This window comes from Strongylocentrotus purpuratus, unplaced genomic scaffold (genome assembly GCF_000002235.5).
Source record: "Strongylocentrotus purpuratus isolate Spur 01 unplaced genomic scaffold, Spur_5.0 spur5_scaffold_11, whole genome shotgun sequence".
In the NCBI taxonomy this organism is placed as follows: domain Eukaryota; kingdom Metazoa; phylum Echinodermata; class Echinoidea; order Camarodonta; family Strongylocentrotidae; genus Strongylocentrotus; species Strongylocentrotus purpuratus.
The window spans coordinates 28,631,246-28,656,640 of record NW_022145596.1 but is presented as its reverse complement, the minus strand read 5'-3'; the positions used below and the strand labels follow the sequence as shown (position 1 = coordinate 28,656,640).

At 37.4% G+C, this 25,395-nt stretch overlaps 1 protein-coding gene across 2 annotated transcripts; it reads right to left on the bottom strand.

Moving 5' to 3' along the window:
* Window positions 1–488: 488 nt before the first annotated feature.
* Window positions 489–24,923, bottom strand: LOC579289 (UDP-N-acetylglucosamine--peptide N-acetylglucosaminyltransferase 110 kDa subunit). 2 transcript variants are annotated; one of them, XM_030981116.1, is made up of 21 exons: window positions 24,780–24,923; window positions 21,536–21,686; window positions 20,734–20,977; window positions 19,045–19,113; window positions 15,735–15,851; window positions 15,176–15,255; window positions 14,707–14,796; window positions 14,146–14,251; window positions 13,029–13,270; window positions 12,104–12,257; window positions 11,519–11,620; window positions 10,155–10,334; window positions 9,328–9,486; window positions 8,610–8,699; window positions 7,980–8,105; window positions 6,928–7,206; window positions 6,094–6,264; window positions 4,604–4,756; window positions 3,785–4,037; window positions 3,062–3,185; window positions 489–2,313 (listed from the first exon to the last, which is right to left on the bottom strand). In XM_030981116.1, the coding sequence occupies exons 1-21, from the start codon at window positions 24,814–24,816 to the stop codon at window positions 2,115–2,117; spliced, it is 3,126 nt and encodes a 1,041-aa protein (XP_030836976.1). In that variant the 5' UTR covers window positions 24,817–24,923; the 3' UTR covers window positions 489–2,114. The 2 variants fall into 2 exon arrangements, with proteins under 2 accessions (XP_030836976.1, XP_030836977.1); XM_030981117.1 differs by having other exon boundaries at window positions 6,109–6,264.
* Between the last annotated feature and the right edge of the window lie 472 nt (window positions 24,924–25,395).

Genomic DNA, 25,395 nt, shown 5'->3' with positions numbered 1-25,395 from the left:
CTATTTTCAAAAAAAAGAGGAACAATCCTAACTCTCCTATTCAATACTACAGACAAATTTGTACAGGAAGAGGAACACCTGCATTAAAATGATAATTATCTTCTCCCAAAAAGAGGAATGTTCCTCTTTAATCTGAACAGTTGGCATGTATGAGTGTAATATGCTTCACATCTCTAAGACACACAGGGCTCAAGTTAATATACTCAAATACTGTTATATCAGGGCAAGTACAGAGTAGTTGGACAGGGCACAACCGCCTGGCTATTAAGACAAGAGTTTGTTACGGGTGTTCCTTATTATAAGATCAAAATGTACGATGTATAGGAGGAATACATGTATGTGAGGTTAGCCTTCATTCGCTCCAGCCTCACTTTCATAACGAGTTAACATTCATGTCCATCACTACACTCTATGGTTTCTTCAGAACCCTAGTTTGAAACTACTGCTCCACCATACAGAAGCAAAATAAGTAGAAGTGATTAAAGGACTGTGGGATAACAACAGTTTTAATATGACATTGATATAGAAGCATATCAGCATAGTAGCAAACACCCGATCACCATCATCACAGTGTAAGTCTACTGAAGAGCCAACATTAATTACTTTCAAATCTTACATTATAAAGTTCATATGACACTAAGCACTTTCAAAATAAAATAGCATCAAGAAATGAACATACATGTATCACCCTATCTAGTTCGGCAAAGGTGCTTTGACATAATTATGAACTGATATACATCGGAACCTACCTTTTTCATCTCACATTATATAGATTCATATTATTTAAAAATCAAAATTCTGTACAAAAATGACATCTTGTCTTCTGCATATTACTCACTTACCAAATTGAATTGTAGTGCTCACTACATGTTGATTATCATTATATACAAGAAACAGGACAAACAGTGCCTTCAGCATTTATATTTTAATTACAGGTATGACTTGGCCTAACATCATCTTAAACAACCCTCAATGACAATCTTTCATCAGACATGTACATTATATTCAAAAGCAGGAGGGGGAAATAAAACATGTGACTAAAATCAAATTAAGACCAAATTAAGAACATATAAATCATAAATATACTATAATGAACGAGCAAGATTACACCTGGATATGTTCCAACACAGGCACCAGAAAATACTGAAATAAAATATTGACAACTTCTAAGAAATAGAGATCTTATATACAGCTCAAATCATGAGATACCAAACTAAAATGATCTTGAAATGACAACAAAGCAGGAAAAAATAATTAAATGATTTTTGAGTCAAATTCAAAATTATTATTTTCTTCCCATTATCCATTTGTTAAAATAAACTGAAATTGTCAATTGCAGCAATCTGAATTTTTTTTTTATCGTAAAATGTTTTCTTCCGTGACCAAAGAGAGGAAAATTATAAAAACCTCCATTTTCTTCTCAATTTGTTTTGTTAATGTCATAATCACTTTTCAAGTACTTTCTAAATAATTCCTATTGTGAGTTTTGTAATGTAGTACACAATTTTCACAACACCTTATATCAATCAATTAATTAAAATGTGCAAGTAACTACTTCTTGCAAGCACAATAAACTGAATAATCCGAGATGTTAATTCTTGGAAATCACAATCCTCCTTATACCAACTTCTGAATGACAAGTTTCCATATACAATAAATAGTAGTTTCAAAAATTCCATGTCTTCATAGGATGGACTGTTACATAATATGTACATACTTCAATTCATCCACTCCCATAGATAATCTTGTTTTGGCAAAAAATAAGGGTTTCATACTAAAATGATGATGGCGATGATACTCGAAGGAAATCCTACATGCATACACTATGAAAAAAAGAACTTCTTTTTACAAAGCTAAATTTCAGGTTTCACAAAAAAAAAATCTTCATACATGCAACTACAAAAAATTGCTTTGTTATGAAAGAAATTCATTGATGTTTGTCATTGTGTGTAAAAAACACAATTGTTTATTTCAACATTCCTCTAATGGCAGGGAAACGAATGCATGGAAATTTAAATTCAATGAAGTATCCAAATTCTACCGAACGTATAGGTCGACAGTCCATCGAGCATGTACTTCCCTATTGCCTGCATTGTACAGCATTGCGTCATGATTTAATTCTTGATAGTGTCATTGATTTTGCCATTGATGGGGCTCATGGTCGACATGTCTACGTGATCACAAGGCTCGCCCTTCTCATACTTCTCCCAGAGCTTTGTGTAGAGGAGCTCAAGGCTCTGGGCGTACATCTTGGTGTTGAAGAGGGGGCTCTCCACTCTACGTCTCCACACCTTGGCACGGATATGCTGACGGCTGAAGGGTGAAACAAGGGGAATAAAAGGGCAAGTTTAAAAACAAAATGTGAATAAGGCAAAAGTTAAACCCTATGATAAAGACTTCTTCAGATTAAGTTTCTTCCAAGTGCGCCTTGAATTTTGTTTTGTAATACAGAGAAAGAAGGGGTTAATTAAAGGTATACTGTTGCATACATGCTAACATTTGAAAATCAGAAATCTGTACAAATTATGCTATTTAAAAAAAAAAGAGGAACAATCCTAACTCTCCGATTCAATACTACAGACAAATTTGTACAGGAAGAGGAACACCTGCATTAAAATGATAATTATCCCAAAAAGAGGAATGTTTCTCTTTAATCTGAACAGTTGGCATGTATGCTGTTGATGGGAAACCAGAAAAATCAAATCAAACTGGAGTAGAAATGCAATCAATTACCACTAATTTGAGTAAATTTCTGTATGAAGTTGGGGGGGGGGGGGGGCAGCGATCTTTATGCATACTTACAATAATCCTTTTTTTTTCTTTAAAAATATGAGACACATTCTGATTTAGAGAGGTCGATGAAGTTTTAATGTAAACATCGATAGGCATGTCAATGTGTATTGTGCTATGTGTACATAGGAAAACACAGACAAAGCTGGTATGATAACAAATACCAATCACTGCAATACACTCTCTTTTTCATTTAATCTAATGAATTAAGAGAATGGATATAAACATGACAGTACTAACATCATCATTATAAAACATGAGTAAAACTTACAACTTGATGTCTGTTCCCAGTCTGATGGCGATGTCTTCATACTCCTGCTTGGAGCTAGCAATGAGCTCAGGGCAGCCCAAGGTCTGGAGCTGAGAGGCAGCAACACGTGAAGCAAGAGTCTCACCTGAAAAGCATTGCAAAGCAAACAAATACATGGTTGAGTCATCATATAATTCATTTGACCCATTCTAGACAACTTTATTTTCTTAATAACACACAACCCTCTGGGTTTCTGTTACATAAAAATAATAGTATTATAGAAAGGGGTCTTACAGAGGGATCTCAGTGCAACAATTTTCTTGGGACCATGGTAATTGCCTTGTTATATTGTGGCTCAAAAACACAAAATAAAAAGAAATAGGACCAGCAAGATTACCTAGTTATGGAAGTACAACATAACAAATGTTACTTTTAACAAGGTTCTGCTGTGTGTCCCATTTGTCCCAAGATTGCAAAGGACCAGTTATGCATACAGTTTTTGAGGCACATCACAGCTCATTTATCTATTGGTGCCAATGACTACCCAATATCCGACAGGACACAGAAAGGTCATGCATCACTTGCTGTAATGGCCAGTGAAATATGTCCCGTTACTATAGGTTTCAGGGGAATTTTGTGCAGTAAATGAGCATTAAAAGCAAAAATTAAAAGCCAAATCAATCATTCATTTTGATTGACTGACAAACTCCATGAAAAGTAGATCCTTAGTTGATAGAAACCCACCTGGTAGAGTGATCATAGGTGTGCCTGCCCAAAGTACATCCATGCCCGTGGTATGTCCGTTACAGAGGGGTGTGTCCAGACAGACATCAGCAAGCTGACCTCGTCTCACATGCTCCTCCTTGGACGCTACTGCAGAGAAGACCAGGCTGCCTTTGGGCATGCCAAGCTGGGTGGCTGTAGCAAGCAGGTGGGGTTCACCGGCAGCAGGGAAGCGCAGCAGCCACAGAACACTGTTGGGCACCTTCTGAATAATCTGCATTAGCAGAAGAAGAAAAAAGGGGGAACAGGTTAGTGGGTTGATATAAGTGAGTTACATGAAATAAAGTCAGAAAATATGAAAAATGCTTCTATTAAACGCATCATTTGTTTGAGCAACAGCATTTCCTATGGCAGGCAATATATTTGCTCCATCTGCTACTTTAATATAAATTTATCTGAATATTTAATATCTCAACACTGCAGTTTAAGTTGCTGGCCGCAAACTGAACACCAGTGTTGGACAATATTCTTGGAGATCATTCATTTAGATATGATCAGATTTAAAATTCATCAATGAATATAAAAGCTACTGCTAACTTTATGCATATAAATGAGCACACAAAGAATTCTGAGGAACACTAATGTATGACAGCAGGGCTCTCATTAACAGCTACAATTGCTTCAAAGCAGTTGCAATTTTGTTCTATAAAGATTAGGGTTTGCCAGTTTGCGATAGATTGGAGATTTGCAAGCAATCCTGATCAATCACAATTCTTTTTTTTAAATGGGTCCCAGGTTTTAGAATGTCTAGATGATTGAAAGGTATGAGGTAAGACTTACATTGACCCACATCCTGAGAGTAGCTGGATCGATCTTGTAGAGCTGGTTGAAGTTACAGAAGACGATAGCGTCATCAGGGAGTCCATACATATTACGGGTTGTGATCAGAGGATACGATGGAACCTCTTCACCGGTAGCAGACTTGGGGATCGACTAAGGAGGGAAGCAGAAGATGGCACAATGCAAACGGTGTTTGGTTAAGTTTCAGATTGGAGACAACATCAAGTCATGCATGAAACACTGAATACTAGCCAAGACAGTGCCAAGTCTGCTACACCACCACTTTTCCCCCAGTCCAAAGGCACAGAAAAATGCCTCACAGACAGATTCAGATAATATTAACAATAATATGCTTTTTTTTTTACAGCGCAGTTCAATCAAGATTCGGTTCTAGAGACAGTTTTACACACAAATTTGTCATAAACACTAGAGCAGACCAATGAATTGATTCAACTATAAGTTAAATGAAATAACAAGCAAAGAAGTTTGACATAATGTTCGCCTTTAGATAGAGAGCAGGATTAAATAAACTAATTACAAAACATTGATTAAATAAGTTAGGAGAAGTGTTTTAGAGCTTTAACAAAGGATTCTAGACTGCACTAAGGAAATTACTTCTTTGAGATGTGACACGTTAGGTTTTTGGTTGTTTAAAACGTTCTGGACTAGTTTGAGATCTGAGTGGTTGAGGAAGGAAATTCAATGGGACTGGGCCTCTATGTGCAAAAGATGATACAATTCATTTATTTCCACATAACTAATAAAAAGATGGGTAAAATGTGTACAAAAACTCAACTGAATAAATATTGAAATACTTAACATGCTAATTTATTATATGTGAAGGGACTAGCAAATGCCCACGGCCTATCAAGGGCTTACCCCAGCGAGGTTGGAATACGACAAAAATCAAGCCGATGAACTAAACAATTACTTAGAACAAAATGATACAATCATCAATTTTAAGCACATCCAAATGTCAAAATGCTAGCAAATCAATACTAGAAATGAGGTTCATTGAATAAAATATTCCTTCTATAAGAATTGAGGCGAGTAACTTCAGTATCTGGGCAAGCAAGTTTATGTTAGCCTACAGTCGTCGGACTGGGCTAGGGTTAGGAGAAACATAGTTTAATGCAATCTATACAAGTAGAATGAATTTTAAAATGCCTCTAGAAGAATCATCAAATCATATACAAGAATTACATATATGACTGATGAATGACATGGATTTCACATCATCATGTTGTTCAAGCAGTGTATGGGTCTCAATATCCTATTCTGCTACCATCATACTGTAAATATCAAACCAGTTCACAAGGGTATTCATACTTGATGCACACTTCTTCAATACACGTTGCTCCTATCAACTCCCCAATCATCGCAACAAATTATTTACACAAGGTTCCATCATCACAAAGAGTTCTGTAGAAAAAACAATGACTTTGACTAAGCCTGTGAACTTTTCTACTGTTATGAGTGCATTATCTAACCTTGTAATCGCCTACCTGTGTGAGAGCTAGTCCATTACACACAGTGATACCATTGATGGTGCCCTGAACCTGTCCAGATTGGATCAGACTGTGCAGGGCTTGAGATGTGCTGCTTTCAATCACAGGGAAATGAAGCTTCTCTCCGTTAGACACCTCTCCATTCGTAGCAACCTGTAGAAAGAAAGGAAGGACAAACATTCACCTCATCAGCACTGACTTTCTCTAATATGAAGTTGACTGCATTCATGGAACTGGTAGTCTTCATTTGCTTGTCACTTTAATCGAAACAATAGTATCAAAACTACTTGGCAAAGCTGCACAGCACGACACTATAGCACCTCTTCAACTCATGGTGTGTTCTCTCTAAACATATCGATATAAACTTGACAGTTTGACCATAATTATCATTTACATTCCTCTCGCTGTGTTAATGATTGTAATTAACACATGGCAGGATCAATTTTTGTTAATCCAAATACCCTTCTACTGCACCCTCACTAATGCTCACAAGCAAGGTAGATTCTCTCAACAAAAATGTCCACTGTACACACATAAGCTTATGCATCGTGTGCACGCTGCTTCGTGAAACCAGAGATGAAAATCACTTCAGATTGTCCTTCAAATTACATTCAAACCTGCTTTAGTGACCACCTGTCTACAAAGGCCACATTTGTTGTTTCCCTTAAAAATGGTTTCTCATTGAATCATGTACTAAAGGAACCTGTCTACAAAGACCACCTGTCTACAAAGGCCAACTTTTGTGTTTCCCTTGGGTGGTCACTATAGACAGGTTTCACTGTACTAGCATTTGCTAAATCTGGGTAGCATACATACCTTATCTGAGACGCCGAGTTTCTCCAGGGTGGCCTTGAGATTGATTGAGTTGATGACCGCCACGTTGTCCCTGCTTGAGCCGCTCTTGACCTCAACAATTGCCTTGTCCAGAAGATGAGGGAACATGTTCCAGTGATCTCCGATGAAGAAAGTATGCCTCATGAAGGCCAGTTTCTCAGAGTACTGACTGGCTAGTTCCATGGGGGATGTGACCGAGTCGGTGATCAGATAGTCCATGAAGGATGCCCCGCTGGTTCCTGGGTAGCCAAGCCACATTACCTGATGAGAGAAAGAGTATATTTATAAATAATAATGATAATATGAACACTTATAATGCCCCGGTATCCATCACAAAAGTGATGCTCATGGCGCAGAAGAAAATAGAGTAGAAATAGTCACATGAACATGAAAGTACAAACATTTAACTTTAAATCATATGATACACTACACTTAATACTTAGCAGTATGTGACATTGAAAAAGTATGTCTCGAGTGCGGTTTTAAATTCATTGACAGATGACAGATTACGAATAGATTGTGGCAGTTTGTTCCAAAGTAATGGACCGGCATGTTAACAAAAATCAAATCATTTACATTATATTGGTTGACTGGAACCTCATCTATAGCATTGTCTAAGTATAAAGGACTGGGACAAAGATTTATTGCCTGAATCATGATCGGAATCTGTTATCCGATTTGATCAACTCAGTCTCTTAAAGTTGTTAATATGTGGACTCAGGTGTAGGAGAAGATTTCATTTTGTCCGTGACGTAATATTCCTTGGCAATAACCAAGGAACTTAACCCATGGAAGTGTGGAAACAGGAAATACCAAAGTCTAATTCTTGTCGCACAGTAAAGTTTAATCTAATCTATCAAAACCTCATTAACCCTCACCAAGATACAACAAAAAAAATTCTGGAAAAGATTAGGACATTTCTGTCTGCTCATCTTATCAGTAGGACATTATATGAGGGAAATTAAAGGATTTTATGATTGATGATGAGGCACCAGCTAATCAACTACATACATTTACTTATGAAGGATTTCTACCTGAATAGGTGCTGGCCTGAGAGCAAAGATTTCATTGCGAGCTCCTTTTGTGTATCCATTCATGTTGACCAAGACGTGGATGCCATCGGCACTGATGCGATCTGCAGCCTTGCCATTGCACTGGATCTGTAAACACAATATAGGTTCATAAAATACATCACTAAGGGACATCAAAAACAAGAACAAAACCCTCAATACTGTACAATGGTACGACTTGCACAAGTGAAATAACCAAAACTTATCATTTCATGGTAACCGTACCCTTTTCCATCTGTATTCAATCAAAATCTACACCAAAACTGAAATCTCTTTATGATAGAGCTGACCATATGTGGCTGATAGCCAACAGCCTGTTATTCCCTACAAGATGACTCTTTCTATACATCTGCCTTTCATTAATTAAATCAAATTATTCAGTCCTTTCCTTCATGAGCCTCTAGTATGAAAAGAGTAATTGTATTTCCTTGGTGATTGAAACTGAATAAAGTACAAATCTATTCACTTGATATTCCGGACAAACTTGAGACTCAATGATTTGTCCATGATACATCAGATTTTAGATTTTGTATGGTTTAAGAACTTTGAGTGGGGATAAGCTGTTTGAAAAACAGAACCAGAAGATGTTGTTACCTGTGAGAGATCCACGAAGTGTTCAGCTTCCTTCATGGCTTTTGATCTAAAAGAAGTGTTGTCATCAGGGCTCAGAGCATAGCAGAAGATCTGGAGTGCCAAGAAAAAGAGAAAAGACCATCAATTAAGAAATAATGACAAAACTTAAGTAACCGTAATCAAACATGCAAAAGATAGGTAAACATGAGAGAATGTATATTTCTCCAGCATATCTCAATGAGAGAATTCATTAATTCATTGATATTTTCTTAAATTTCTCCCATGGTATGTAGTTCGATCATTCATTATCAGTCCATTGTTAAGGATGATGACAAGATGAAACACTTCCATGTTTTCTTGCATGGCTCCACAGTCCAATACTGCTGGAGCTGCAGAAGCCACACTCATTGCTAAGCATGAGGTTTTTCAATAACATAAAGAGAGCAGATTTCTGCAGCATGCTCTCAGCAGCTTCAGTGTTCTGTTTCTGAGGCATTACCTGCTGCAGCTAGGAATTATGCCATTCAAATCTCAATGGTTACACATTAGCAGATCTATACATAGCATTCCTAAACTTTTGGACAAATCATGTCATATATAAAGGATTTTTCATTGAAATCTTCTAATACAATAGATTCCTCTTGTAAATAAATCGCAACCAGCGGCAGCATCATCAAGAAAAGTAGTTCTCTCCACAAAGGTATACAACTTGTAGTTCTACAACAGATAGATGCTTTACCTCCACCATGTCCTTGCTGTGTTTTCCTGGGATGCTCTGCATGAGATGAGATGTAGGATGGTTGCCAAAGTCTGAACTGACGTAGCCAACTCTGAGTCTACCACCACTAGCAGTCAGGTCCTGTGGATGGTTGAAGGCGGGCTTGTGGAGGACAGTGATCTGTAGAAGAAATGTACGTTGGAACCTGCTTTAGCAACCACCTGTTTAGAAAGCCAACCTGGGCCTCATTTCACAAAACATGTCATCAGTGACAAATGACAGTTTTGCTTTTAAGCTAGTGAAATCGTTGCTTCTGATTGGTTATCAGCAGATTTGTCACTGGTTTTTGTCATTCGTCATTGAAAAAAAGGCTTTGTGAAACAGGTCCCTGGCCTATTAACACATTTTGTTTTGTTTTGTTACTGGAGACAGACTTCTCATTAGACATGCACAAAAGGAACCTGAACAAAATGTTTTTCTTGTCACAGCTGAATCTTTTTGAGGCTCAAAAAATTGTACTTTATGAACAAAACTAATTCAGAAACTATTGAAGTATAACAACTATCCCGACACATCGTGGATACCTATTGGTTCAGCTACATTACCATAGAAGACTCCAAGCACACCAGATATGTTGGATTTCCATACATAAAATCCTGAAAAGGCGTCATGGTCTGTAACCTGGCAAATGACTGATGACTGATATTTGTCATAAGGTTTAAGACCAAGAGGATTATATACCAGGGGTGATAGTGAGCACTAAAAAAAAAAAAGGATACAGGGAAGAAAAAAATGGCATCTAACAAAATCCCCCCCCCTTTCAGGTAATTATCAGGCCTGTTACATACCTTCTCAAGGCAGAGGTTCCCATGCCTTGCAGCGATGGCCTTTCTGAATCCATGAGATAGAGGGTAGAGCATGCTGTGATGAGGATGGACTGATGGAAGCCTGTTCTTCTCCAGCTGATCAGCAACGATCGATACTAATCTCTTCATCCTCGACTCATAGTCTGTCCAGTCACACACAATCTGTTTCAACACAAGATTTAAGATAAATGATTATGAATTCCCAGGCATCGATATGAAGGATTATGAATTCCCAGGCATCAATATAAAGGTTTATAAATTCCCAGGCATCAATATAAAGATGAATCTATATCTTAAGTATAACCTCTCTTGAGTATATGGTAATGCAATAACCCAGTTCGTAAATACTATCTGCACATGGGCAGATAAAGGTCATTTGAGACGAACACTAGTATCGTGCTCATGAAAGTTATGTAATCAGTATTCATTTATGCGCCGACGGTACATTTATCTGATACACAGGTTGAAGTATTCTTCTCAAGAGGCAAACAAAAGGTATTCATGAAGCACCTCCATCACTTTGGCAGTGATTATTCTAAAATTCTAAAGTGTAAAAGATCAGTGGATATTTTGGGGTCATGCGTGACAAAGCTATTTACAAACTGGCTAATTGATGCCTTTGAAAACCAAGAGTCACATAGTGTAGACTCTAGACAGGACTTCTTGGTAGTCTTGATGTACAAGGTTTAGAGAGTCCAAAGCCAACAGACTCCAGGGGAGTGTTTCACAAAGATCCTAAGTAGAACTTAACACTAAGTTGGACTTAAAAAGTATGGACAGCCATTGGAGCCTTAAAATGAAATATATTCAAAAGCAAAAATTGGAGTATTTTAGACTTTTCATCAATTCCACATCAAGAACATGAAATCTCCCATGATAATAGAAAATACAATGATTTGAATCAACATTTTATGCCTTCTAAAAAAAAAATTACAAAATGTTTTCAAGGATGCTAATGGCTTCCCATAAATTTTAAGTCAAACTTAGAGATAAGTTCAACTTAGGATCTTTGTGAAACACCCCCCAGGTCTCACAGCATTAACCAGTGAAGGTCTTTTTCTGATCAACATTTGGTTAAATCTAGAAGGAACTTTGACAAACTTTTACAAATTGCTAGCAATTACACAAAACAGATCCAAGGTGCACCAACATTTACAATTATGTTTCCAAATGCCGACTTCATATCAACCTGATACTTAACATTTAAGGAGTAAAACTAAACAAGATTTTAGCTCATCAAATCCAGCCAATCTGTGCCTCTTTTGAAAATATATCAATGACAAAACTGTCGTGATAATCACTCACTCACTGCTTCACTACATGACTAAATTACTACGAGTACTTACTTGTAAGCAATGAGCTAAGTTACAGTAGGCATCAGGGAAATTTGGCTTCAATTTCAATGCTGTTCTGTATGATTCAATTGCTTCAGGTATATTCCCAGAGTCCTGTTAATAATAAATAAAACATACATATTTCAATTTCTGAAACAGTTTGCTGACCCAAGAATTGTATTACTGCTGAGAACTTATTCAACTTTCAGAACAAATGACTTATATGGTACAAATAGTTCATTTGTGTGTTACAGTATTCCAGTGAAATTATTTTGGGGAGAGGATTGTTACAAAAAGTGTAGACAGAATTTCACTGCTACATCGAATGCAAATATGAAATGGAATACACATCACAGCCTTAAATATTGTTCTTAATTTTCTTAATCAAATATGAGAAAGTGTGATTTACATGTATTTCAAGAAACAAATGCATCTGACATTTATAAAGTAACAATAGAACATACTGTAATCACAAGTATTAATTCACTTGATTGTACTGACTTTATCAAATATAATCAATAAAATTAAATCAATTCAGTTACTGAGTACAGCAATATGACTGTCAATTCTAACCAGTCTTTGCATGTAGATGTTTACCTTATGAACTGAAGCTAGATTACTATGAGCATCAGCGAAGGCAGGGTTGATTTGAATGGCCCTAGTGTAGCATTGCAGAGCTCCTTGGATGTCTTGCATCTCCTTCAGTGTGTTGCCCATGTTAGAGTAGGCATCGGCGAATGTGGGTGAGATCCTGGGAACCAAAGAAATGATAGAGAGATTCAAGAAGTTTATCCATGTGTCCCAAGACATCAAAAAGAGCAACATCGTTTTACAGATTTCTTACCACCATTATCATAAATAATACCTTTTATAAATTACATAGTTGCTTTGAAATCAAGGTTGTGACAAGCGCAGATATTTACACTTTCATAATTTAAATAGCTGAATCTACTCAATCTTGACTTTGGTATATTTTCTATCATAATTACGAACAATATCATCATATTTCTCCTCCATGTTTTGGCATGTATCTACTACAACAACAAAAAGAGTCGAAGTGGATTGATTATGACTTGCGAGTTAGCATCTCGGTCAGACCAATGAGATCGACACTGGACTGACTACAAACTGAACAAAACATGACATGACCTCTTGATGATCAATATCAGCTTGTCTGGGGGCATATTCCAGGTGCTAAAGGCAGTGCTTCACACATAAGACTGTCAAAGTAATTTAAAATTCAAATGAGATAGGATGCCACTCGGCTATAAAAGAGCGGGGATCTGAGAAGGTATTCATCTTTTTGGATAATGTAAGGTGGAAGGAGATTGTGTACTTTGTACAAAGAAAGTGTATTAAATGTGTGTATCCAGTAACAACAATCAATCATACTAGAATCAATCAGAGTATGTCAACTTTAGTGAAAATTGTGATTTCATGGGTGGGTAGCAGCTTGGCAGGGTGAGTGTAGTGTAACACAGGTATAGAGTTTGATCAACACACTGACTGTCACTGAGCCTACCTGATGGCTTCTTTGTAGTGTAGAAGAGCCTCCTGGAGTTTGCCCTGCTGCTGCAATACACTGGCAAGATTGGAATGAGCAGCGGCAAACTCTGGGAAGATCTCAAGGGCCTTGCAGTAGAGCTGGATGGAGCCCTCTACATTGCCCTGTTCTCTCTTGATGTTGGCTAGGTTGTTCAGCGAGTCTGCATGGGTCGGACATAGTCTCAGGGCCGTGTTGTAACAGTCCTCTGCCTCAGCGACCTAGTGTGAACGAACAAATGAAAGAGATGCATCAGCATTGCTTTCCTAAGGTTATATCGTAATTAAAAGTGATGTGCTGTATTGTGCCATCCTCTTATAACTACCAGGCTGCCAATGGTTTTAAAGACTGTCATTGTTGGTCAAACAGTTTTTGAGCGCCAAGTAAAGCCTGGCTGGAATGCTCCCCGGGGAGTGGAGATTGTGAACACAGTGTATCCAATGACCGGGGTAATAGTATATCTGTAAAGCGCTGGGAGTTATCGTAGATGTATTAAGCGCTATATAAAAGCAGAATATTATTATTATTATTATTATTATAACTACCAGGCTGCCAATGGTTTCAGAGACTTACAAGAAAGTCAATTACCACCCAACACATTAGCTTTCAACAAGTATCCCTGAGTGCCTGAAATTGACAGAGGTTTCCAACCACCATGAAAGAGGCCATGAATGACATGTAATCTTCAATATCATTCCATCAAAAACTAACCGACAATGTTAAGCAGAGTATAAAACTCAAGCTCTTTAAAAATTGAGATGTTTTTGAAAATCATTATATACATAAAATATAACCCTTTGTCTCATCTGGTTGCACGAGTCGTTCTGAAATCACAAACGTATTTGAACTTTGGTCATTATCAAAAGAATACAAGACATGACCCTCTGTTTCATATGGTGACCACATTCAACACACCATGAAGTTTGTTCGACTGTGATGTTATAATCTCTTATTTACAAATGACAATTCATTCATATGCAATGGTATTTGCTTTCCATCTTTGCATAAAAACATCATAACTGAACATCTTGTGCAAATAATAATTGCATTTTTCATATTTCAATCAATTTCATTTCTGACTAGCTACTCGACTTACCTTTCCTTGTTCCTTGAGTGCATTGGCAAGATTGCAGTATGCATCTGGGAAGTGTGGTTGTAGTTCAATAGCCCTCTTGTATGTATCAATGGCTAGGTCAATCAACCTGCAAAGAAGATAAGAATTAATTAGTACATCATGTTTCAGCTTATCCAAAAAATGAATTATGCTCAAGTTTCAAATGTCAAACAAATTGGTGGGACTGTTTTTACACAAGATTTAATATCAATTGGTGGATACAAGAAGGCCTAGAGAATCTTGCTTTGACAAGGAAAATTGTGAGAAGGAGGAGTAGGGAAAAAAGGAGGATATTTTGGATGGACAGTCTGCAGAAATTGTTGGAAGAGAGAGGAGTGAAAGAACTGGGAGTAGTGCTAATAGTGAAGGCTAGGAGCCGAGAGTTGTGGAACAGCATGATCACCAAAGTCAATCGATATGGCACTTAGAGAGACAGAGGTGGATACACCTATGGAAACAATTATTTCACGACTCAATGACATGATGTATCGAACAAACTACTGTAGAAACTAAATTGCGATGGGAAAGAGAAAGAGAACTTACCCCTGCTCATAGTAAACACAGGCCAGATTTCCATGAACCACCGCATGGTTCGGACTCAGCTGTAGAGCTCGAAGATAGGCACCAACAGCTCTGAAAATAAAGATATATCATACAGGAAAGTTTAATAACCTACGGGTACACAGAATGCCAAGATTATTTTTAAAATACAATAACTGCTGCTTGAGGTTTCTAGTAGTCTTAATGATAATACACAAAAGAATGGAATAATATCCTTGACACATGAAGTGAGACTTTTCTCATATATGATGACTGAACTCATGCCTGTCATGGACAATGCTTCTCTTCTCATCCATTTCCGGTTGTGTCTCCTCAAAAGTGGTAAGTTTTATCACAAGTATTGTATTGATGCTAATTTATCAATCTACAACGGTACTGACTATCCACTTGCTAAGAAGCCATTTATCATACGGCACGTGAGTGATTGAGACGATTGAAAAGAGCGACTCACCTGTCAAATATACGGGCCTCCTTAAGGACATTGCCAAGGTTGATGTACGCATCTAAGAAGTTAGGGTCTAGTGTCACAGCCTGGGATAAATACATATAGCATAGACATGGTTTCAAAAGCAATACGTTTACTCATTTGATTATCTAAAACAAAGCCCCTGAATGGTTTAATTTCATTCTTGCCCCGAGTATGGTATAGTAAAAGGAAGATATCAGACAGTGTTCAAATCAAGACATAAATACTGTCATTTCTAACCAATGCAAAGGCCAACTGTGAGAAATACATTTGCTTAATTCTTATTTCATCAAACAAATCATTGACAAATTTTACATAACTAATGTATATTCCTACTTTAGGAGCTCATTAACTCTATTCCTCTCTTCACGATACGGAATATATACACATTTCACATACTTAAGCAGGGAGTGTATGGTCCTTATTAAAGAAATAAAGGTCTTTATCATCAATAATGCTAACAGGAAAAGTGCGATTTTGAACTACATGTAACAGATTTTACAGATTTTAAGTTGAACAATTCCACAATGCAGGCACTACCAACCTTCTCAAAGTGATGAATAGCGAGCCAGATCTCGCCCTGGCTATTGAAGACGCACCCCAAGTTACTCCATGCCACAGCAAAGTTAGGCTGTGTCTCGATGGCTTTCAAATAGCATGCCTTTAGACACACCATGAACCAAGCCAGCAAGCAGACAAGGGCATTGCCATGAAAGGCAATGATGATGTAGAAAAGGAAGGGGATAGGAGAAAGGCAGAGAAGAGAAGGGGGAAAACAGAAGGAATGCCCAATTGATTTGTGGGCAAAGGAATAAAGGAAAATGGGATGACAAAAAGGAGAGAAAAATATGCATTAGTTTCTCATATTGGGGGGTTTTCGTGCGCTAAGCTATGAGAATGTGGTTTTGTAGTCATATTTGAAAAATCAGATACATGGTAGGCTAATGGCCAGAAAACTGTCAGAATGTCAAATTGATAAGTGACTGCATGCGATAAAGCATTTGTTTTTCTCTCTACCAATCTGGTTTTCAGATATGACTACACGCAAGCATAGTGCGCAGCAGCAGAGTTAATGCTAATTTGCCTGGATTTCTCAATTCCCTGGTCCCTCAAACAATAATGTCAGGTTAGCTGTTCAATAAATATTCTAAATTTTGAAAAGTCTCCCAGATTCTGCATCTTCCCATTTCTCAACAACCTTATTAAAAAGAATTCACCATCATCTAAATCTGGAACAGAAACACCTTGTTTCATTGTTTGGGTACCATGGACAATGCAGGCAAACTACGCTATGGCACACTTTTCTAAGCCGCTTGCGTAGGACATATCAAGCCAGCCCTATGAGCGCAACCCTAGAAAGCGCGCTTATACTGAAATGCTCAAGCAGCAGCGCTTCCAACATAATGCTTTGCAAGGCACGCGATCAGCATGCAACACATGAAAAAATCTGGCTTAAAGGTAATCTTGATTTATTGTAATGAAACTTAATGTCAAATAAAAGAAATCAGCATTCTCAGTAACAAATGCCAAGAAAATAAAGGAAACTTGCTGAAGGCACTTAAGTGCACCAACAGGACATGACATTATGGGATGAGCAGCCATAACCGACTTGACTGATCGATCACTAGCTTTATTCACTCCCCGAAATCCATGTTCAAATACTTAGCAACTAAATTCATTTTGGCAGATATCCATTTGTGGTTCATATTAATTTGTTTGAAGTTTTAGTCATGTCAAGAGCTCAAGACTACCTTTAATATAGCTGCAATATAAAACAATACCTGCAGTATGCAGCAGCGCTGAACAACCACATTCTCGCGTCTCGCATTAGCGTCAATGTGCAAGCGCGCGAGCGCTGAAGCTTGCAAGTGAGCGTGTGTGTGACAGAAATGTTTAGTACAAAAACTGTTTATTTTACCTCCAGACGTCTTTAAATACTGGCTAATGATGTTTTAACCTCCATTTTATCATAATAATTTATCTTTTTTTTGTTCGTTTTTGTTCGTTGGTCAATTCAAAATCTTTTCATAATTTTTCTTTTCTGTTTAACATTTTTTCCTCCAGCCACATCACATGTCTTACTGCTTGGCTAACTGTGAAGGAACTACCAAGTCATGAACCAGTATTCCAGGCCTTAATGACGTCCACTGCTACACTTGGGTTCCTTGCGGGGGCATCCAGTAGGGCAAAAAGAACAACTTGTATCAACCTATGGCACACAGAAGACCGTTCCTGTTGACAATTTAACCTTCAGAAGTGCATGAATGAATATATAAAAAGAATGAGAGAAGAAAAAGAAAAAAAATCTCAAATTAGTATCAGCGCAATATGAAGGAAAATGACATTACAAGCATTGATTGAACTACAAGATAAAGGAAAGAGCTAATTCTCAACACAAAGATGAATGCATTAATTCAACTGCATCAATATTGCAAGGATTAATTTTCACGAGCCTCTTCATGGCTTGCCTGTGACAACTTAATGGGAAAATGTTTTATAGCATTGTTAACAAATCCAACAAGTTGACATTGACACAATAGCTCGCATAGCAGCAGATTAGCGTACTACAGCGCATATGAGCAAACTGAATGTAATAACAGAATAAAATAGGCATGATTATCAAAAACAAAAGATCAATTTATTAAAGGTACTTTTAATTGAATCGGACCAACCCTGTCCCCAAAATTTGTGAATGAATGGTTTAAATTATTTAAGGCCTGGCATATTATTTTAATAGATTCTGTTTGCTCACATTGGCAAACAAGCTGAACGATGTCCATCTGTTGAATTCTCTGTTGATAGCAAGGCAGCAGCAGCACTTATCTAGCATCTACGCGATTTCATTTCCTTAGGGCATGGAGTCTTATGTTGGTATGTATCGAACCCAACTTTTGAGGATAAATCACAAATTAACTTCACATGTTTTTAAGTAAATAATTGCACTAACAATTTTTTCCTTCAAGGAAATCTTATTTTCAAATTCAACATTGAATAAAAGACATTTAACTCTATGTGTGCATTAAATAAATAAATACTCGGGCACTGAGGAAACAAAATTTTGCAAGGATGAATCAGCTTGGTCGTGATGATTGTAGCTCTGCTTCCAATTCAAGCTGATCCACGCTGCGTGCACACAAAGCGCTGCAACCAGCACGCAAGCAGGCGCAAGGCAAGGCAAGGCAGCATAGCATTGAGCAGTAATCTAGTAACCTTAGCAGCAGTAGCAGCAGCGGCAGCACAGAAGCCAGGATGAAGATTCGCACAAACCACTTTGGATACAGCTCCCCCATGATGACATGATGAAAGGCTTCAAGGCAGCGCTTAGCAGCAGCAACAGCAGCATGAAATGAGCCACTGTCAACCTGTAGACTGGCTACCAATGCTTTCAGGGAATCCAAAAGATCAGGTATCCACCCTTCCTTTCACATCCAGTCTTTAGTTTACAGAACCTTTCACATCAAAATGATATCTTCCTCCTAACCCGCCAATCCCATGAGATGACATGCAATTATGATGAATGAATGAACATGTATTTCACAAGCAAATCAGTCATGAAATAGATTTTATAGAATATTGTGGAATTTGTTACATCTACATATATTAATGAATACAAAAGCCTTTTTTTTCCCAGCATCAAAAATCAATTTATCTACTTTGAAAAGATTTTTTTTAAAGTTACGGAAACATAAAATTGCAAGCATTCGAGGTATTCAATAAAAAAAAGTTTCCATTTTAAATTTGTTATATTATTCTCAATTTGACTGCATACTTTGGTTGCATTATTAGACAAGGTCAATTTCTGTTTGGCAGACAAACCTTAGAAAGGGCATTGCAAACCTGTGGTGATACCTTACCTTTGCTTCATCTAGTCTACCGAGTGCCTTGAGGAGGTTGCCTAGATCACTACGAACGCAGTAAAGATCCTGTCAAAAAAAGATGTGGTAATAAGACATTGTTATATTCACCAAATGATGAGAGATGATCATCTGAACTGTCAAACAAAACATGTTGAACTATAATGACCATAAGGCTAAGACAAACGTTTGTGAATGATGACAAACTGGACACTGCTATACAAGATCCTCCTTAAATTTGATGTTGTTTCCACCCAGTATGGCAATGGCTGTCTCAATTGAAAACATCACTGAATGTAGTAACTTAACCATTCAAGAAACATTTTCAAATAAGAGTATTTATGAAAATTTAAGCCAGAATAGCATGAATAATGACATCAGGTGGTGCTTATCCAAAAGCAGAAATCGAGGGTTCAGTAACACAAAGACGTAACTCTATATTTTGCCAAAATGAGTATTTAACTAGATGGAATTTTGACTGCGCGCAGTCGAAAATGATGCCTCCGCCATAGAGCAATTTAAACAAGTTTGGAGTTTAAATCTCCAGTGGCTCTTGAGATATCATGATAACAATCTCAATGTATGGAATTTCATAAGTTGACCTCTGTGACCCTTGACCTTTGACCTACGTGCTCCAAAATCTAATCAGATTGTCTTCCTATGGTGATACACACTATCATTAAGTTTGAAGTTTAAATCTCCAGTGGTTCTTGAGATATTATGATAACAATCTCAATGTATGGAATTTCATAAGTTGACCTCTGTGACCCTTGACCTTTGACCTACGTGCTCCAAAATCTAATCAGATCGTCTTCCTATGGTGATACATACTATCCTTAAATTTGAAGTTTTTACATCTCCGGTGGTTCTTGAGATATCATGATAACAATCTCAATGTATGGAATTTCATAAGTTGACCTCTATGACCCTTGACCTTTGACCTACGTGCTCCAAAATGTAATCAGATTGTTTTCCTATAGTGATACACACTATCACTAAGTTTGAAGTTTAAATCTCCAGTGGTTCTTGAGATATCATGATAACAATCTCAATGTATGGAATTTCATAAGTTGACCTCTGTGACCCTTGACCTTTGACATACGTGCTCCAAAATCTAATCAGATCGTCTTCCTATTGTGATACATACTATCCTTAAGTTTGAAGTTTAAATCTCAAATGGTTCTTGAGATATCGCGCTAACAAACTCAATACAAGGAATTTCATAAGTTGACCTCTGTGACCTGTGACCTTTGACCTACGTACTCCAAAATCTAATCAGATCGTCTTCCTATGGTGATAAATACTATTCCCGAGTCTTAAGTTTATATCTTAAATGGTTCTTGAGATATTGTGATAACGGTCAAACGGGACGGACGTACGGACGTACGGACGGACAACCCGAAAACATGATGCCTCCGGCACCACCTTCGGTGGCGGAGGCATAAAAACAAAATGTTCAGAAAAATGTGGGCTTTCAAGGAAACACAAAGACTCAACTCCATCCAACACCCCATTGAAGTCAATGGCTAGTAAAACATAGACTTAACTCCTTAAAGCCCAAGAGCTCAGTGACACATAAACCACTTATTTCTCAAAATGGCAAAAATGGAGTTAAGTCTTTGTGTCACTGACCCCTCGAAATGAACAAATTTACAAATTGCAATAAAAAAAATTACTGAAGAAACTCACCGGGTTATACTGTAGAGCTGTGACGTACGCCTGGACGGCTCCCTCCATGTCGGCTGCAGCAACTAGAGCCGCAGCAAGGTTGATGTAACCGTCTATGAAGTCTGGCTTCAGTCTCACAGCATGCCTGTAGTTTTCAAGAGCTTCTTGCAGCTGACCCTTCTCTTTAAAGACATTCCCCAGATTGGAGTATGCTTCCGCTAACATTGGATTCTGTTTTATTGCCAGAGTACTGAAATGTGCAGATCTAGAAGGAAAGGCGAGCAAACAAATTTGTTTGTGAATGACTGCTCCCTTGTTTAAATATACCTACATGTCTACTCTGTCCTATTAATGAATCTAACATTTTGGCAAAAGTTTGTTTCAGTTACAGAGAAACAAAAACACAAACACAAACAAAAAATGAATAATTAGAGCGTGGAAGGAGTAATGCATTGATGTACATGTATGTAAATAATATCCCCTTGTAGACAGGCTCCAGGGCTTGCTTAAAGCTCTAAGGATTGTTAGATGCACTCCTTTGCAATCTGAGCCATAACTTGAAGCATTTTCAAACATTATTTAAAAACTAATACTTTACAAATATTTCTTTTCTTCATGGGGCGGGGTGACAATAAGTATCATCCTGAGATTTTTCAAACCTGTACAATGAAAATTCAAGACTGTAGCTGATTTTAAAACCTGTACTATCCAAATTCAAACCTGTTACTGTTACATGTTAAACTCTGATTAACCACCCTGATGGGAATTACCTTATCAGCTTGGTAATCTTTCAGCACAGAATTTCTTTAAAAATGTAAAATACCTGTCTAATCTCCTACACTGAAAGTGTATTGAACTCAACAGTAGAAGAACTCCAGTGTTTTCTGGCTCTTGTCTCCATAACTGCATACAATGCTTCTCAGCATTTTCATAATCTCCGGCTTGGTATTCTCTGTGCGCCAGCTCTGCAAGGCCTATAAAAAAAAATAATAACACGACAACATAAGACTAGAGCTCCCTCTTTTAAATATTAAAATGTATGGACTCAGATGAGTTTTTAAAATCTGACAAATGTGTTTAAAGTTGATACTCTAAGCAAATAAATGTCCCTTAATTTGTTACCTACGGCAAGTATATGTTATTTTTAAGTTTTTCAATTACTTAGTATATCACAAAAAAATTCTGTCTACTCGAAATCCTCAATTGAAATGTCTAAAATATACGCCTCTCTTTGCATAGAAAATCAGTCACGACGCTGGTCTACTATTTATGACCTCACGTCCGGGAGAGAGTATATTCACGTACCCGGATGTTCCATAGCAAACATGTGCAGAGTGATACGATTTTCTGCATATTTTTGTTTCAAAGGCTGAAAAGTCTAATAAATCATAATTCTATGTACAATTCTTTACCTTCCCCTAGTACTTCATAGTATTAATATCAATTCCCCTTTTAAAAATGATGACATATACATGCCAACGATGTGCTATTAGTCGATATTTTCACCATGTAATTTTTGTTTTGGTGTTGAAATCGGCCCAGGCACGGAGTGAACAGTAGCTGTCTACCCATGCACAGTTCATTACCATACACTGCAGCGATCTCCCGATGGTTTCTTCTTCCTTTTTCCCATGTCTTTCGCCTTCCTTGGCCCAGAACATCCTTCATCTACCAATTCTGACACCGGTAGTCAGGAGCAAGTCTTTGTTAGTTGTTTTTCTTAGCTGGCAACGTCACTTTCATTCTCTTGCAATTGCCGATAAACATATAACTAGCGCACGTACGTTCCATCACAAGCAAGCAGCGCCTAGAGCAGCGGCTTGGTCTTACCTCCCGATTCTGCTCGCTCCACGAACGTTCATGCAAGAGCCGCATCACTCGCCAAAATATTATAGAGGAAGCGCGCTTGCATGATCTCGTTCAAGTTTGATATTTTACAACATAAAATGTTTAACTGGTACTGTATCCTTTTTTGAGGCAGTCACACACATCTATGATAAGTACTATCATAGTTCTAGACCTATTCGTTTTACAAAACTGCTCATGTACATCTGATGACAATAATTTATAATGCATCCGCCTATTCATAAGTGCACGATTTAACTTTAATTCCTAAGCAGTAAACTCGTCTTAAATCTCTACCAAATAGGTGAATATGAGGATATAAAAAGAAATCAGCGACTGGAAAATGTTGCTTCGTTATTCTTCATTTAAATGAAAACAGAAAATCCATCAAATATACTCCTTAACAACAACAAATCTAAGCTCTGACAGAATAGCATTTACGTAGGGATATCACTGCCATTCACTCTCACTGAGCCCATGACTCCCGTTCGTGACGTCACGGATAGAGGCCCGACTCTACGTGCACTTCCGGGTTTCAGACTTAGATATTTTGGTAGAGTTTACTCGAATAAATTCATTATTCTAAACTTGTTTTGTCGGGTGGACACCATTTGGTGTTATTATGGGGGTTAAAAGCTTTCTATTTATGTAATTATCTCAGTATTTGGGATTGTCTTAGAGTATCAGCTTTAAAACAAGGAAATTTTTCTACAATTTGTTTAATTACAAATTTACTCCTTTTTTGATAGGTTGACCGGTTTCAAATAATTGAGTTTAATCATGGGAGCATAAAGAAACTTCAAATTTAGCTCTAGAAAAAAACTTGAATTTATGTCAGAGGATATTAAATCTTTTTAAAACAACAAAGGCCTCTGAATTTTATAACATGATTTTTTAAACAAAAATCTGACAAAAACAGCTCAAATACATTACATTACAATATATTTTAGTGTGATGCACACATGAAATAAATGTTTCGGATTCAAGGTCTAACAGCCAAAAGATTGATAATATAACATAAAATTTTACATAAAATGTTATTTCACTAAATCTATTCAAGCAAGTCAAATAACCAAATAAGCCAGGCTGGTTCAAGAGCACAAGGGAGGGGTGTCAATTGACCCGCCCCTCTTCTAATTGCAAAACATGTGTAGACTAGTCATAGAGAGTATGCCAAATTGGATACAATTTAAATCTTTGTTACATGATTAAAATTATTAGATCCGAGTCAGACAGCATTCATCAAAACAGTTTACATGTAGCTGTTAGTTTTTTGTGCAGTTTGTTACATGGGGACGCTGGTCTGAGAATTAGGATCGTGCGCATAAACGAGAATGAGGATCGTTTACGCGAACAAAATGCTTCCTGAAAAATACTGTTTGTCTGCAATTTTGCAGACTTTCATTTTCTTTTGCGCTCTGCAGGTTTCAGGTTTCTGATCCGCGCGTTGGCAATGCCAAAGATGGATTCCACGTAATATAATACCACCAGGTCACCGTCTACTTTAATGGGTGGTCCGTCTTCACAAGGATTTATCGCTCATAACGTGAAAGTCTCTGTACAAAGTCAATGTAAATTGCATCAAGAAAATCAATGGTCGAAGCGGAAATCCGAAGCGTCAACGAAAATGCAGACAATCCTTGTTTTTGCGGACGCGTCTGTATTTTTGAGGATGCAGTTTGTCCGTGTTTACGAGAATATCCTTGTTTTTGCGAACGCGTCTGTATTTTTTAGGACGCAGTTTGTCCGAGTTTACGAGAATATCCTTGTTTATGCGGACAATCCTCATTCTCGGACCAGCACCCCTACTGACACTGTCCGGATCATGTGTGCAAAATTTTGCAAACTCAACTTCAACTTTCAAGTTGAAAAGTGGCTTATTTTTCACAATATTTATTGCCTACAATAGTACAAAAAAGATTAAATATAATACCAAACAATTAACTCAATCATAGTCAAATCTAATAAGTTGAGGGTGCAGAGCTTGGCCCCGATAACCACAAACTCGACCAAATATCATCACATCACAGAAATGTACAACAATAGACAAGCAATAACAAGCCAATCACTCACTGCACAGCACGCCACGCCGCGCCGCGCACTTCGCCGGCTATGTTTTTTTATCATCATCGTCATTCATTCCAGTTTCAACAAATGAAAATAAAACAAAATAAAATCAAAATTCATAATAAATTAACAATATCTAAATTATTGAGATTTACCAGTGGTGGCAGTGGTAGTTGTAGTCGCATCCCCCATTGTCTCCTGTGCCTACAGTAAATTTATCAGGATTATCAGCAATCCGGGTGTTACAAAGAAATCCGAAAGTCCCAAACTACGCATCGAAAATGAAAATGGCTACCTAATTATGCAGCCCTAGTTAGCAGACCTCGTGACGTCATCGATACCCGCGTAGGAATATAAGTCCTCTAAACCATGTCGAATAAACTTAAACAAGAAAGAAATTCTTCATTTTTTTTCTTTAATGTTTCCTCAAATAAAACTTCTGGAATTATCTGACCTCATCCTCCATAAATATTATCTATAACTGAATAAACAAACACTTCAACAGGAAGACCATCTCACAAAGACCGCATCACCCTAATTTGCATAATATTGTGCGCAGGCTCAGAAGTTTGTCTTTCGGGTACACACATTATCATGCTTCCAGTTCCAATATTATTTTCGGGCATTGTTGTGAGGCCTACCAAAATAAATATTCAATCCTCTGCAACTATCTCGTTTTACATATTCAAATACCTTCCAGCAAATGTAGTTCACACTGACAGTCCAGAGAACTTTAAGGGACTATAAATTACAGGGGCGGCGGAGCGACTT